At 41.7% G+C, this 16,767-nt stretch overlaps 1 protein-coding gene across 1 annotated transcript; it reads right to left on the minus strand.

Annotated features, from left to right (window-relative positions):
• On the minus strand, nt 1–12,786 carry ptbp1b (polypyrimidine tract binding protein 1b). The gene is made up of 16 exons (XM_026996873.3): nt 12,695–12,786; nt 11,934–11,984; nt 10,764–10,794; nt 7,535–7,595; nt 7,271–7,443; nt 6,804–6,950; nt 6,002–6,157; nt 5,714–5,824; nt 5,207–5,387; nt 5,005–5,085; nt 4,719–4,867; nt 3,481–3,514; nt 2,518–2,610; nt 2,127–2,343; nt 1,933–2,010; nt 1–1,847 (listed from the first exon to the last, which is right to left on the minus strand). Exons 1-16 carry the CDS (start codon nt 12,700–12,702, stop codon nt 1,715–1,717), a joined length of 1,704 nt encoding a protein of 567 aa, XP_026852674.2. The 5' UTR covers nt 12,703–12,786; the 3' UTR covers nt 1–1,714.
• Nucleotides 12,787–16,767: the final 3,981 nt, after the last annotated feature.

A 16,767-nucleotide genomic window follows, 5' to 3' on the forward strand; every position in this document is an offset into this window, starting at 1 on the left:
TCAGAGTAAACGAATGTTTAATGAAGACAATATCAAAAGTACACCATATTAAGGAATGACAAGAAACGTGAGTTTCTGCAAAAAGTGTAATTCTTTTTTTTCTTTGCATGCTCATGGTCTATAGCTGTAATCAAAATATACATCTGCTTTCAGATATATATAAAACACAAACTATTGCTTTTTTAATCATTGTGGTACAAAAATATTATTTACACCTCATTTATTCCCCTGAGGGAAATCAAAGCACTAAAATAAAGGCTGATGTGTACTGAGGATGTTTAAATGCTGTGCAAGGGCTGCATAATAAGGTCCTGCCATTTTCACAAAACTGGAAAATAATGGTCTAAAAACCACTGTGCATTTTAGAAAACAAATAAGAGTCAAAATCTAAAATCTTGGTTTAAAATGTAAAAAGGCCAATTCATTGTTCCATGCAGTCTGAAAAATATTAAAAACTCCCCCCCCCCCAAAATGGTCATCTTAAACAAATAAAGGAACCAATGTGTCTCTACCCAGACACTCATAGGACAGCTTAACCAACATCATGTGGAGAGAATCTACTGACAGCTAAGCCTCATATTTCTTAGCTGAGGCAAACTTGTGATTTCTTTTTTTCTTTTTAAGTAGATATGGCTAAAACTCAAACTTAAGCAAGTTGTCTAACACTCTACTACACAGAGCAGAAAGAAACACATACTGACTGGTATGAATCTAGAAGTAGGAGAATCCCTACATACATTTTTTTCCTTTTCTTTTCTTAACTGAAATCACTTTAGACATTCTAATGGACATTTCTGAAAGTACAAGTGTGAAGAATACACATCTCCTTATGCTGAATAAAACCTTTGGTTTCAAGCTGTAGTGTACACATAAAAAGGTACAAGAATACAAAATATATTGGGAATTACAATAGAATAGTTATAAAACATTATATAATCATCATATATGAAGTCAATACTTAAGGTCTATGTAAGGTACAGAAATAGATCAGGCACAGTAGCACAGGAGCCACTGACCAGGGCCAACATGCAATGGCCAACAGTATGAAAATTCAAATACACATAAATGGATTTGTACACAGATATGATTGCATTAAATTAAAAAAAAGAATGTAAACATTCTATGTCTAGATCTAGATACAGTATATGTGGTAAGACTTGAGCAAACAAACAGGGAATGTGGTAAGGATAGGGGGCCGATTGGGATACTGTAGCTCTAGCAGGAAAATATATGACTTTCCACAATGCCCTACAGCTGTACGAAACAAAACCTTAACTTCAAAGTAAAATTACACAAGTGTGCACCAATGGATTGTAAACTACAGCATTGTCAACATTGGTTTCAGGCAATGAGAATTTTTATGGTCTCAGAAATGGCTGTAAGATTAGAAAGTAAGGCACTAGAAAAGCAGAGCAGTACTTTAAAAAGGTTCAAATGCCGTTGAAGGCAAGAGTCCACCGATGCAAACTGACCGAACAAAATGCAGGGAAAGGAGGGGAAAAAGAAATTAAGAGGGGCATCAGTGGATAGTTGATATTCCTCACACCAAAAAAACTTTAAATGGTCATTATGAACCACTATATATACTTCATAAATTCACTAGAGGAATGCTGGAAGTATATTGTGGTTAAGGCTCTTTAAAGTGAGAAGTAATCTCTACTTAATGTTTGTAAGTGACTGGTCATTCCAGCCTCAGTCTTTTTTGTCTCCATCCTCAAATGGTGGATTTGGAGAAAGACACACGAAGATGATGGTTCTCGCCAAGATCATGGTTATGGAACTCGATAAGGGATTCGATTGCTTCTTCCACTGAACTCATCTGAATTAGGGCCATCTTACGGTCTTTCCTGAAAGTTGACAAGAAGCATAAATATCAAGAAGAGAGTAAAAGTATGAACTTGCCAAGGATGATAACATTTGTCAGAAACTTACTGAAAAAACTTAAAGTTCTTGACCAATGCACCAGAGCTGGCAAACAGCATCTTAAGATCGTCTTCAACAACTGAAGGCCTGTGAAAGACAGCATCCCAATCAATCATAAGAGCACACAGCTCCTGTATTTTTTCTTAACTAGATGCAACAGAGAGAGAGAGAGAGAGAGAGAGAGAGAGAGGGTTTTTGCTCACGGGATGTTGGAGAGGTGTAGCGTGGATGAGGGAGGGAAGATGTTGGAGTAGTTTTTGGAGCCAGGCTTCTTGAAGCGGTGAAGGGGAGAGTTACTGTAGTCCTTGGTGAGGCCTTGATCTTCATGGCCCTCACGAGGCAGCTGAACAGTCGTGTGTTTGGATAAAGTGATGCGCAGCGCCCGCCCATACAGCTTCTGTCCATTCAAATGACTCATGGCTAAAAATATGAAAAAAAATCATGTATAATACATAAAAACAGTTGTTCATAAATCATGAGAAATGCTTTTTAGTACTTTTGTGATACGTTTAACACTAGAAATGTCAAGATGATAATCAAATATATGAAAAAAGTAATATTGCACTTTTAACTAAAATGATGGGAGTTAGTTACCTAGCTGAGCCTGGGTGGCATCAGCCATCTGAACCAAGGCGTTCTCCTTTTTGTTGAACATAATTTTCACCCTTATAACATCACCATATACACCTAGACAGAACATGAAGTAATAAGTCAGACTAATAATATAAAAGCACCTTTACAACTAACCCTAACACCTTTAAAACACATCTGAGCCCTACAAAAAAACTTCAGGTCACAATCAAGACACTCCATCAAACGAGTGCATATATAACTTCAGAAGAGTACAAAAAGTGCCATCGAATGAGACCATGAAATCTTAGCTAACCTATGCTGACTATTAAAGTTGGACATGAACTTGATTCCCATGACCTAGGTACAGGTCTAAGAGAAAGGCCTTCAGTAATGCTAGTGTTGGACAGTGTTTAGAATACTTGGCGAGGTGAAAATGCTTCTAGCAAAGAGGACAGGGGAAGGGTACGCAAGGGCACTTTTACAGACTGTGGAAGAGAAATGGACTTCTGCGAGTTCCTCATTAATATGCAAATAAAACAGACTTGAGAAAATGAAACTCAGCTGTAAAAAAAGCTAGCTTTAAGGCAAAAGGTGGAGTGAAAAATAAGGCTGTTCTACAAAATGGATAAATTGCATAGGAGTCTTGACTATTATCCAAAGTTTAAAAGCTTCCCTCAATACATGCAAAAACAGAAGCAAAATTTCCAAAAGCATGCATTCTGAAATTGGTAAATATTCTTTCATTAAAAGCACAAAAAGATACAGCATCTCCTCCTGCCCAAATTACATCAGGTTCACAACATTCTAACTTCTCCATAGCGTTGGCGAGAGTGCTGCAGCTTTTTGGCCTCTATCTTCTCTCAACACACAAACAGCAGAAACCACAGAAGCACTCATGTTTTAGGAACAAACTGCCTTGTGAGGGAAGAAATTGAAAGAGAACAGAACAAACAAGTGATAAAAAAGATGCTAAGGATAACATACCGAAAAGAATAAAGAGGCATTGGGGCGTAACTCTCTTTAGAGGACAGCAGAGGAAGGCAGCGGAGGGAAGAAGGGACAGGTAAAGATCGGAGGCAGAATGGAGGTTCAACATATCCACAGCGAGGAGGCAGTTCCACGGGAAATGGCGAAAAACGGTGGTTGGATCATGAAGATGGTTAATGGATTGGGAGCAGAAAGAGGAGGGGAGGGGTAGACATGAGAGTGTGTGGAATAAGTGTGGTGGTGGTGGTGGTGGTGTGTTGTAGTTAAATGTGATGGTGCAAAAAAATGTACAGAGAAGTGGGAGTGGGTGTATTGTGCGTGCATAGGACGATATGGTTTCAAAATAAAATAAAAAAAAGGTGAGATAAGGGGAGTGGGGGAGGGAGAGAAAAAAAAGGAAGTAAAAAAAACAAGGTCAGTATACATACAGAAATACAATAGTGGTCAAGTTAACTTTAAAAGAAACTTATCCAACAGAAGAAGACGCTGTTTTCTTTGTAATTAAAGAACAAAGCAAATCATTCCTCAACACAACCAAGCCTAAATGGTGGAACCTTTTTAAAATAATAGTCATGCCATCTTCAAGTTCATCGTGTCAGGTTTGCCACGTGTGTAAATGAAGGAAAGAACAAAGAAGGAAGGGGGTTGAGAAAACATCTCTTGGTGATGCGACTGCATCTCAACACGTCACTCCTTTGTGCTTTCGCAAAATGTGCTGCTCTTAAACTTTCATGGCAGAATTATAGTTCACAATGAATTTGTATAAATGGACAAGAATATTCTTTTAGAAAGGGGTCAGTTGAAAATATACATGAAACTCAAATTAACTTAAGAATGTTAGGAAAAGGAATTACTAAAGCTAAGTAAAAAGAAAGGATAAACATCTGGGAGGAAATTTTATAAAAGCCAAGGTTATCATAAATCAAAATGCTATCTAGAATAAAACACACGTATTAAAAATGGAAACTTGAAAACTGAAATCTTAGACTTCCAAAACTTGATTATGTTTCGTGGGGTTAAACTTGGTGAAAACAATTAATGAAGATTTAAAATACATACCCCCGTGATACAAACAACAACAAAACTTCAAAACATTCCTGACAGAGGGACAAAACTTTACTTGAACCAACTCACTACGAAGAAAGCTTTGATGCGGAAGAACACTTAAAATAGGAATGTTAAGCTCAACCTGAACTGGTCCTTTGAGGATGCATGTCGTAAAGCATGTCTCTAACCTCAGGGTTCAAGTTGCTGACCAGCATGACGCAGTGTCCTCCGGAGAGGCTGGGGAAGCCCAGTCTGCCTGCGGCTGCAGCGGCCGCCGCTGCGGCCCCCGGAATGGCCAGAGAGGCCAGGGCTCCAGGAACACCAGGCATGGTCAGGCCTAACAGAGAAAGTCCAGAGAAAGTTATGCTCAGAGAAACCTACCTGCTCCTGTACTTGCCTTACGATGACGCACGTGTCCAGCGGGCAAGCACCACATGTATAGAAGAGAGCAGTGGGACCTGCGCATGAACAAACCTGCAGCCTGCTGAATGGCGAAGGCCGGGGGGAAGGCGTGGGCGCTGGCGTACGGCGCGGCCGAAATGATCCCGGGAGTAGCTGCACACCAACAGACATGCGGGCCAGAACATACAGCTTCATGAGTGGAGATCGGGCCTAGCGCTCGGTGTGGGACTACAGAACAGGGAGCGCTGCGGGTCCCGTTTCAAAGTCATCTTACCGAAGGCAGCAGCTGCCATGGCGTGATGCTCCAGGGCGGGCTGCCCATCTCCCGTGGGTAGGTCGGGGCGTGTGTAGTCTCGGCTCTTGTCGTTGTTGTACTTGACGTTCAGGCTGGTGAGCTTGGAGAAGCTGATGCGCAGGGTACAGCAGGCATTGTAGATGTTCTGGCCGTCCAGGGCCTGGACATTGGCAGGTGAAAGTTAGACCTGATAGCAGGGCATGTGCAACTTCTAACCAGCTACATTTATCCACAAGTCAACTTAAATGACTTGAAACACTTATAAAAACTAGGGGAAAAAGCCAGTTACAAGATTTCCATGATTCTAACAGGTTTTCTGTGACTATAGACCTAGATAGAACAAAGGAATGTCAATTTTGCAAATAACTAGTATAATAAAAACAGTGGATAGTTTCAGAAAGAATTGTCAATTATTTGATGTCTTAAAACCAATTCACAGACCATTATTAAATATTTACAAAGTGACCTCTAGGGGGTGCTACTCACAAGTTTAGCATGCTGAGCAGTAATCCCATCAGCAAACTGCAGAAGAGCTTGGAACTGGTTGTTCTTGGTAAAGGTTATCACTTTCAGCACAGTGCCAAACTTGGAAAAGATCTATTAAAAGACCATTAAACAATTAGGTTAAAAAGAAAACAACCCCCACCTCCAAGACACTCAAATACATGCCTGGCAGATTTGTCTAGAGTAAAATCCTTATGTACAAGCATGGAGAAGCAACACTTCCCCGTGAGACTTCAGGGCCAAGGTCGGGAAACGTAGCGGGGAGCTTACCTGGTGCAGGACATCCAGGGTGACTGGGTAGAACAGGTTCTCCACGATGACCCTGAGTACAGGGCTCGGGCCTGTGGCACCAGTGGGGTCCACGCCAGCAATGGCCATGCTGCCAGTCTGGACTGCATTGACGGCCTGCAGTGCTGCCTGTGCCCTCTGCCATCGCAGAGTGGAACAGAGAAGGGAGCACTCGTCACAGCAGCGACAAGAAAGCCCACATATCCTACTTCCTATTCCGTTTCAAAAGGCACACGAAGTTTGCCTAACTATTTGCACTCATTACAATGCTTACAAACAAAACAGGGGAAACCAGTAATGTCTCCCATTTGCAGCAAAACATTCACTAGTCAACAGCGTGCAACAACGGCTTCCCCTTATTGGAATGGAGTTATTGATGTAACTGATAACAGAAAGAGGTGGTGGACATGACCAATATACCTTCACTGTGGAATGTGTGTGTGGCCCTGTGAGGTCTACAGAGAAGCAATGTTTAGAAAGTGAAGGCAGGAATTTTGGGCAGCACAGTACAGAAAACCAAGATACACGTACGGCCGTAAACAAGCCCACAGGCTCAGACATTCTACTAAAGCTAGAGGAGTGTCAATCTCTACTGCAGCTGCAGATCAGCTAACAAACAGTAGAGGAAATGGGGCTTTAGAAATGGTATTTACTAGGGCCATGATCAAAAGACACATTCTGGAAAATATAAATATATAAAGAGGTTCTACAGTCCTGGAGCACTGAAGGGCATGAGATCGGAAAGTATGAGGGAGCAAGCCAGAAGCTCTTCCCAAGCACGTACCACTTGGTTTGGAGAGTTGTCCGTTTTCAGCTCCTTGTGGTTGGAGTACTGCATAAAGATGGGGTGGTTCCTGATGACTGGTGTGACTGAGGAGTAGTAACTGACCATAGTCTGGGCTGCCTCCTCTGTGTTCATCTCAAGGAAAGCCTAGGCAAACAAAGTCTAGCTTAGATCATGTGCCATTCAGAGTTTAGTCTTCGCTTCCTTTCAGAACTTGCCTGTCTTGTTAGTTATCAGCATTTAGGAGTGCTGGACAGAATTTAAAATAGCTTCATGCTACAAGAAAAACAGAGCTTCTACAGTCTCCTACTGTTCAGATCACGTCACCCTTTTCATAAGGACATTTTTCAGCCCGTATGGTTACTCTTTCCCATTGTGTGCGCTTGTCAGGAAACCCCGCTATCAATATCTATTCTCTCCTTTTGCAAAGATTATTCTGATAGCTTTGGGAAGTATGGTAAGAATACCTGGTTCTTTCCTTTCAGCATGAGCAGGTTGGTGACTTTGCCAAAGGGAAGGCCTAGAGAGATGACCTCCGCCTCATTGATGTCAGCAGGAAGCTTGCGCACATGTATGACACGGGACGGAATACCGGGGCTTCTGATGTCACCTTTAAACTTCTTGCTGTCATTGCCATTAGCTGTGATGAGACCACATGGTTAGGCAAGTCTGGAGAAACACATGCATGGTGAGTGTAGCAAGAGGGTGTTGTTTCACCGAACCAAACATACCCGCTGAACTCATGATATATGGCCCGTTGGAAACACAGGAGAAAAGCTCGTCAGATCCTCTCTGTGTGGGGGAGGGAAACATCCATTAATTAAAATATATATCTCACATTAATCTTCATTGACAGACAACCTTCAAATCCCTCCCATGGTTGACTAATTGCCACACCACCGAACAGACAACATTCAGTGTTTCAAGTAAACAAGTCGCTGCATTTCTGTAACAAGAACAGACTTGGTGAAACATTCAGCTTCAGGAAGCTGCTAAACACTCACAATCCTGCGAGAGACAGCTAACAGTCCAAATAAGGACAGCCCTGGGCTATTTTTTACACAGTCTGTAAGGCAGAAAGGAAGAGGGCAATGTGACTACATCCAGTCTTCCTGTGCACAGGGTGGGTTCACAGATCAACCACCAGCCCTAAACTTCCCCCCAGCTCCCCAGAACAGGAACAAGGAAGGAACTGGAGTTTTAAAAGGGAGTGGGTGGGGGAAGTTTCTGGGTCATCAGGCAGTAGGAATGAGCGGGTAGACTAACATTAGTTTGACTCCCCCACCAGGACCCTGCATACTAGGCTCCAATTTGATTTACTCGACTGAGAAAAATATTCTAAATATTTCTCAAACTAAACAACGCAATTCAGCTAATATTTGGATTTTTACGAAGCCATTTATTTGTGTGCCTGCTGCACAACTGGACAAACAAGCTTGGTCCACTTACAGTCCCAATTCAACGTAGACAGATCAGATGCATTCCAAACACATGCAAATAAACACACATGCCTAGAAAATGCTCCAGGATGCAAGTTTAACAAGCTGTTAGATATCTGGAAGCCACAGTGAATATGGGTCAGAAATTACCTCAAAATACTTTGCAGACATTGAGACCATTCCATGTGACCAGAGGAATCAATCACCCAACTGAGCAGGCCACATGCACAGACCCTCCACCACACATTTAAAATTCCACTGCTACAAGGCTCAATTAGAACCATATGCAGCACTGCAGAGGGGGGAGGGTACCACTATGGACCATGAGGTAAAACAGGAGAAAAGACTGTGGTACAGTGTTGCTGAACAAACTTTCCTCACCACTCCACACCGATTTCTAGCCATAAAGCCACCGTCAAGTCTTCAGGCCAACCTTCAGAAAACGGGAGAGGAAGACCTCAGAGTCTTAGATGTCAAACCTGTTGAGTCATACTTAGTAGCTGACGGCTATGTCAAATACTCAAGTCCAAATGCATATGTAACCTGGCAGCAGTTATTTCAACAGATGAAGGAAACAAAAGAACGGAAGAATTCGCTGCACTTGTTGGGTGGGGACTGTGAATCGGAGTGAAACCAGGTTAAAGGGATCAGCAAGGTGTGGAGAAAGAGGCAGGCTGGAGACAGTGGCAATGCATAGCAAGAATGGGGCCGTTACCACGGCAGCCCTGATTGTCATTCTCTCACCATGGAAACCTTATGCCTGTGGCTGCAGGTGACTGAAACCCAACCCAGGACTTTGTGGCCTGAACACACAAGGCTGATTGTCTTCGGCGGGCCAGGTGTACGTCTCTCGTAATAGTCAAGCCTAAAGTATTCTCCACCCAAGCCATGAATTTTTTTGCCATTTAATAAAAAACAAAAAACCACCACACACATGCAAAGAAAAATAGGATGTTCACCCAGTACACAACATGCTAGATGTCAGACTTACAATTACAATAAGAACATATGCCAATGGTATCAACCGAGTGCCAGTCTCATCCATTAGCACTTCCCCCATCCACATTCTCTCTAATCAGCACTGCTGAACAAACAAGAGCAACATGTGTGTCCAGAGGGGAGAGGCAAACATATTTGCATGTGATGAATAGGCTCCATTCATGTCATCATGTCAACACCCAAGCCCATTTTTGAGGAATGCTTTTAAAATGGGTTCATTTGCAGGGCCAAGGCAAACAATCAAGCAGCATAATGCTGACCATCCCCTTAGGCTGACTTATGAACACAGGTGAAAATGATCAGTAAAGACCACAAAAAACTTCTCAGCACATACTGAATGAATCAATTTAGAGGATACTTGAATTCACAAATCATGAAATTAAAAGGAAGAAAAGAATACTCAATATGCATTAACATATCCATTTTACACGTGTCCTTTTTATGCAAAACTAAGTCACCCAGTTTTCTAGAACAGAAATTTGTACACATTTAGAATTATTGGTTACATTATATTTACCCATCATTGAATTTATTATTAAAATATAGGGAGAAAAAACAAAACAAAAACAAAACCACCCCCCCCAACAATTCTTAATTGTTCACAGTCCCTCTCCTGAAATGATCCTTGCTGGCCATACAGACAACAAAATGTTGCACATCAGAAAACTGCAACTAAACACCCCCCACAGTGAAAACACTCCCCCTGAACCTATTTCACAAGATAGCATATATTTTCTCTCCCTCTCTCCAACAACACAAGAAAAAGTCTGCAAGTTGAGAGAGAAAGTGCATGGACTTTTCAAACATTACATTCTTGCCTGCTTACAATATCCTAGAACAAACATTGAGAATTTTGGGCCACTTTACACCACTCCGTTGGCCCAAAACACATAAGATAGTCATGTTAATGGTGCCTTTGAATCACCCCTTTGTTCTGCATGTTGCAGGCCCCCTTTACTACCCACATACCACAGATGATTATCTTTCATTAAAGACTAGGGAGGACCATACGTGTCACAGTAACCTTTGCAGGCTGACGAGAAGCAATGGAGTTTCTTTTTGCATTTATATGCACAGGTATATTATAATATTGAAAATACATTTCAAAGCAGAATAGCAAAAAAAGCACTTTTTGTGCTGAAAAACACAAAATGAGGTCTTCATCTGTAACCATGCTTACTGTCCAATCCAATGTTTAAACTAAAAATTACTCGGCAGCAAAAGACCAGTGCGATACGAGTTCCTGTGATGCATGACGACCACTAAAAGGCGGTGGCCTGGGAATTCAAGTCTGATTTCACAATGGCCTTTATATTTATGGTGAAACAAGTCAGGTTGGTTTGAGGCGAGCAGTGATATGCTACACCTCAGCAACAGACATGCAGCTTAACGAGAATCTGAGTTGAGTTTTCAGGAACAGAGCCATTGTCCAACCCCAAAAATAAATAAATAAAAACCAACCCTCTTACAATTTTTGTTTAGCTGTGGCCTATAAAAATAAAGGGATAAATACAATGCCTACCTTTGTGCCAACTGCAATTTCATGGACAACACTGTGAGGAATATAAAAAGAAAAAAAATTAGGTGATGCAGAATACAGATAGCAGTAGATTTCAAGTGAGAAAAAACCCCACATCTCAGAACTGGGAACGAACAAACAAGGCCCTTTTAAAACCTATTGATGCAAATACTTAAAATTAAACAATATATATTCATATAAACACACACACACACACACACACACACACACACACACACACACACGGGGGCTTGTAGACAGTTTCTAGAGAAACAGGAAGGTTCAGATAGAGGTCCTTCATCTAGATCTCTTACTACAGTACATTCCCATGTGAGTAACTGCACGCATGCTTTTATATATATATATATCAGTTACATACATAGTTGTTGAGTCAACTGATACCATCTTCAAACACAGTCAACTGCATATGCAATTGCCTCAACCAAACAATCTTTTCCCACTACAGATATAATGGGAATGGCATACCACTCTTCTTTCCCACAGAACTCCCTCAAAGCTACCAATCTGAGAGGCATTTCAGGCCAGTCACTGGTTGAAGATTAACCCCCACATCCTGTTTCTCCTGATCTTACAGGAAACGCAACAAGCTGAGCGCTTCTTTTGCAGACTGATTCGCCAAACATAAATAATTCAACCCGAAAAGAGAGATCACCACAAGTGGTTTAATCTTTCAAAAGGTGAAGGATATAGAAAGCCTTGTATGCACCTGGTTTGTGCGTCATCTTTAACGAAATAAGTTAACAAAGAAACAATCTAATTTGCTTACATATGGAGGTTTTGGGACAAAGCGCATTTCAAAAACATTTGCCCCTAAAGAAAACTATATGCATTATGCTACCTATATTCCAATACCTACTTAACTTACGACAACGGGGCACCATTTCTAAGCGAAAAGAACAGTCCCAACAACGGCCTAGCAAGCTCTCGATAAAGAAACTGGGACACTAAACCTTTTGTGGCTGTGTGACTGTAAAAAGTAGCCAGCCAACCACCTAACCAGCAAGAAAGTTCAGTGTATGCCTGGGCTGACAACAGGCACTGTTAAATAAGTTATACATGGCACACACAAAAAAATGGCAGGGCTGTCTAAACTTAGATTCATACGTTCATAAAGCACAGGCCAACTCCAAGATGAAAAATATGAGAACTTACTCTAATTCGGCGTAACTTGATCCCATAGGATACAATTCAGTCTCTAGGCGGCTGTACAGAGAAAGAAACAAAAAGTCAATGGCACAACAAAAACCAAACGAGGTTTGCGAATTATTAACTAGATAACATCTTACTTCTATACAATGCGTTACAATTGTTTGCTGGCAAGATTGGCCAATTTTAAACCCTGAATCTTTCGGAAAATTACTAGCTGGCTATCTGCAATGCAACAAGTGGTCAAAATAACCGAATGTGTGCAGAATAGGTTAGCTCGGTTGTAGCCACAGAAGCATGAAGCAATAAAAGTTATGTAAAAAGGTTAGCTAACCTAAGTAACCTAGCCAGGCTCGGTTTGCACGCAAACCTGACCGCAGAAGTTAAGTTTTTTTGGCAAATAACTAGGCAAAAAGTAAAAACCAGGAACAGCACGAACAAAACGTGCAAACGGGGACTAGAATCGTTAACTCTATAACTGATGAAAGTAAGGGGGGAAAAAACTAATGATCGAGCTTAGTTAAACGATTTCAAAGTGAGATCACCAAGACCTCACACTACACGGAAAGCTAGCTACGCTAAGCTAGCCAACTATCACCATCCTAGTTTGTTTCCATCGCAACCCGAAAGAGCGTTTTGCAAGCTAACTTAAAAGATAACAAAACCATTTATCCGGTCAATATCATTAGAACTGTGAAAAACCACAAAACAAACAACAATACGCTAGTTTTCATTCGGGAGAAAAATTAAATCAACAATAAACTTACCCGTCCATTGCACAAAGAGGAACTACAGGTCTAATCAGGAACTTTGTCGCCCGCTCGAGTTTTCTTACACCGCGACAAAATGGCGGCGATACTCGAGGCGGATGCGTCTCGTGATTGGGGAGCGCGAAAAGTATGGGCGCGAGCCTCCGCGTGATTGGGTGAGTCTGCGCGCACGGAAGGTGAAGGGCGCTCGCGGGATCCGCGTGCACCCCACACTCTTTAAATGGGTGTACGGCTAGTGAGGAGCACGTCGAACAAATTCATAAAATATTTCTTGCGTGTATGCATTTCCTCATGTATTAGATGTTTAACCTCCACCCGTGTTTAGCAGACAGATCGTAATAATTTAAAATGGGCCGCATATTTGTCAATGCTGCTGATAAAACACATACGAGAAACAAAACTTTGCAAGATGATCTATTTTATAAGTGCACGGCTGTTTTAGGAGGACAGATTGGTGAATAAACACTGATAAAATTGACTTTGGTATTAGCAGTTAACAGTTACACACAGTGCTGACTCCTGATCAGACTGTCCGTTAAATTCCAGCCACTCCTGTCATCAAAGAAGTCAAAATCTCACTGATATCTGAAGAAGGTTCTACAGTGAAATCAACTAATCACCCCGATTAAGGTTCAAAAGGTTCAAAAAGGCTTTAATGTCATTTCAGGTGTATACAAGCACACAGCAAAAACGAAAAAATGTTCCTTTAGGACCATGGTGCAACGCAAAACAAGTGCAATAGACAACACACCACACGAGTGCAACAGTACAATGCAGTGCAATAATACCATAACAATAAATACAATGCACAATGAGCAGACAGTGCATTTATTTTGACCAGTACACATTACTGGGAATATGTAACGTGGGTTTGTGCATAGGAGTCAGTGACATGCTATACTGAACATAGCAGTCACCGGTAGCAGCCAGAAACAGTTCAGAATACAGCACTTCTTTAGTACAGTATTCTAGCAGCCAGTAGGAAGAATGTGCAAGAGTGCATTAGAGAATCTTAAGCAGGTGCACCATAAAGTAACATACACGGTGCCTGCTTTCACAAAGGCTTTGACGTTAAAACAAGCAAAAATGAATAATCAGGAGTAAACGCGTTTGTAATTTTAGTTGTAATATAATGTATATAAGTATAATATGTACAATTATAATTCTTTCTTGAAGCACGTCCTCAAATAAACTGCTTTCTTGGTGTTCTATTGGCTTTTCTCAAACAAAGACAAGGAATATGGAGTCAGGTATCATCATCAATAATTCTACTGCTCACTTAGAAAATTGCTTTTCAACATAGGTGCAGGTTACACACCTGCTTAAAGATTAATAATAGATTGGGAGGCTGCGAGCGATCCTGAGACTCGTTGCCTGAAAGCCGAAGATCGACTGTGCAGATGGGAACAAGAAAAACAGGTCTAAAAGCGATTGTTTTTTTAAGTCTTCTCCAAACTTTATCATTATTATAATTTTTATCGTTAATATCATAATTACTATTATTAGTGTCACTATTATTTTTATAATACAACGGATGGAACCAATACAAGAGATGAAAACAGCCGGTCTAAAAGAGACGGATTGTTGTTCTTCTTCTTCATCTTTCTACTTTCATTACTGTTATCATTATTATTATTATTATTATTACTATTATTACTACTACTACTACTACTACTATTACTATTACTATAATCGAAATTAGACATTAAACAGCTGACGACGTTAAAAATTCCGATTTAATAATACTTTAAAGGTTTGTTGAGAATATTTTAATTACACGCAAGACTAAATTCTGTGTAAAAAGACAAGCATTAACCGTTTGGTGTTGTTTTGGTTGAGTCGTCTCTAATGGTGGGAAACTTTCTATAGAGTGACATCTTGCGGTCATTTTAGGAAGCTGCTAATAAAGCACTCCTACAGTTTTGTAATAGAATTCAATAATCCCTGGTCTGTCGCTAATAGGTTTGTCATTAACGTATAAGCACCGTGTTCCGCTGTGACAGCAATCTGGTGCCATTTACGATTAAAATGAACTGTTTGCAACAACGTTATATCAGTCTTTTCTGCACGGCATCAAAAACCTACGACTGCAATGGTCTTTTGTAAGGATATTATCGGACGAGGTATGGCTTACATTTATATCACACAATTATTCCAAAATTGCTGGTTTGCAAAATCCAGATCCTGTTCAGAGATGAACCCCCTACCGTCATAACTCCTCTCGTCCTGTTTACATTTAAACGGGTTGCTTTTAAACAACGATCTTCTTAAGTTTTATTTTAGATAACTACTTCATTGCCTGCCAACTTCCTCGAAAACTCTGAATGCCACTCTTCTAGTTTGCGTTTTGTGAGATATTTTTGCAATAAAGATAATGACAAAGGATAAGGATAATGAGGTACGGGTTACATTTATATAACAGTCATCTCAATATTGCCGGTTTAGAAACCGAGCTTTACTTGTCTCTATGGCAAACTTCAAAACCATTTTTGTCCGTAGCATCAATGTTTTACATTAATTTCCTCTTATTAATTGCCCGGCTCGGAGTATGTTAACGTATTCGCATATTCGCTAACATTAGCTTGGTTAATTTTTTTCGGCAGCTGTTGCAGCACGGGCACCAAGCAACCAGTGCTGTGTTAGCAGATTTTAAAAAATTAGTGGCGTGGGTTCACACCCATGCAAACATCTGTTGTCATATGCCCAACGGGGAAGGTGTCTCAGGGAGACCGGATGACCACAGCCACACGCTTTGCTGGCGGTGTAAAAGTGGACATGCGTACACATGGAATCAGTGCTTCCGAGGACGAGCCGTGCAATATTGCAAAAACCACGCCTGCAGAGGCGTTTCTTTTCCCCTTAAACCCTGCCGCACTCCTCCAAGCGACGGGAAGCCCACTTCTACGGTGTATGCCCCAGGCTTTGCTGCACTGTTGGCATCTTCTAAAGAAAGATAGACACAGCAACACCTACCAGCCAAGGAAAATTCAAACAAACGTGAGTTTTCGTTTTCTCATTAAGGATTCCTTTTTATTTTTTAAAGCGGATTTCACTTATCTTAAATGTATACATTTTACATTAAGGTCATATAGCACTACATTTTGTGGAATTGGCATTGCTAGAATTAGGCCTGTATGTAATGAGCTCTATGTAAAATGTTGCAGAATGAGGATCTGGCAACCCGCAAAGAGCATTTTTTTTTTAATTTATTTTTTTCTGACCAGTGACAGTTTCTGTGGTTCCAGTATTTGTCAGTAACCTTGTCTCCTTGTATCTTTGCCCCATTCAGGACAGTTAAAGAGAACTACAAGAAGACTTAGTAACATAGAAAACTTCCAGAGTTGGATTTCACTCCACAAACCAGAGGCATCTTCCTCCTTGAACACTGGCCTCCTATTTCCAGCAGCAGTGGTTTTCCAGGCCCCAGGGGTCGAGCAGCCAGTCGGTGCTGTTCTGCAGCTATGCCATAGACAGGGTTGCACCTTCAGCCTGGCCAAGTCTGTGGAGCTGCGTGAGGCCCGCGCCGTGCTGCAAGCCTGTGTGTGGGAGGGGCGGCGGTATGAGTCGGCCCACCACCTCGACATCCCCCTGAGCATCCAGCGCCGCGAGCAGGAGGAGCCACGATGAGCTCGATCGGCACTCGCCACGTGCCCTGCTCAACCTGGTGCTGCTCAACAACCTTCGGAAAGCAGCACCTGCAACGCCGCACGCCACGTTGCTTCAAACACTTCCACTTGGTGCACGGCCCCGGTGCCGGCCTCAGGGGTGGAGGGGTGGCACCGTGGGTGTGGATTTTAGGAGGCATGCCTTGCTCAATGACTCTGCCCACTGCAGGATTTCAGGCTGTACGTCTCCAAGCATAGCCGGGGCTTCGACAGCAAGGATAACGCATTCTACTCCATGCTCAAGGCACAGCCGCGGGCCTCGGTCCAGTACAGCAAAGCACCAGTAAACCAGGTGAATCAGCCAGCTCGTTCAGACCATCAGAACTTACAGGCGGTTGGACTTGAATGCAGCATAAACGTTCAGTGTTCTATCACTATGATCGATTAAAGCACATATTTTGCATT

This window comes from Electrophorus electricus, chromosome 26, assembly GCF_041902795.1.
Source record: "Electrophorus electricus isolate QZ-2024a chromosome 26, ASM4190279v1, whole genome shotgun sequence".
In the NCBI taxonomy this organism is placed as follows: Eukaryota; Metazoa; Chordata; class Actinopteri; order Gymnotiformes; family Gymnotidae; genus Electrophorus; species Electrophorus electricus.

Coding starts and splice junctions, on each gene's coding strand:
- ptbp1b (XM_026996873.3), bottom strand. Junction 7,444..7,534: donor ATATATCATGAGTTCAGCGG/GTATGTTTGGTT, acceptor GTCTCATCACAG/CTAATGGCAATGACAGCAAG. Junction 5,086..5,206: donor CATGGCAGCTGCTGCCTTCG/GTAAGATGACTT, acceptor GTTGGTGTGCAG/CTACTCCCGGGATCATTTCG.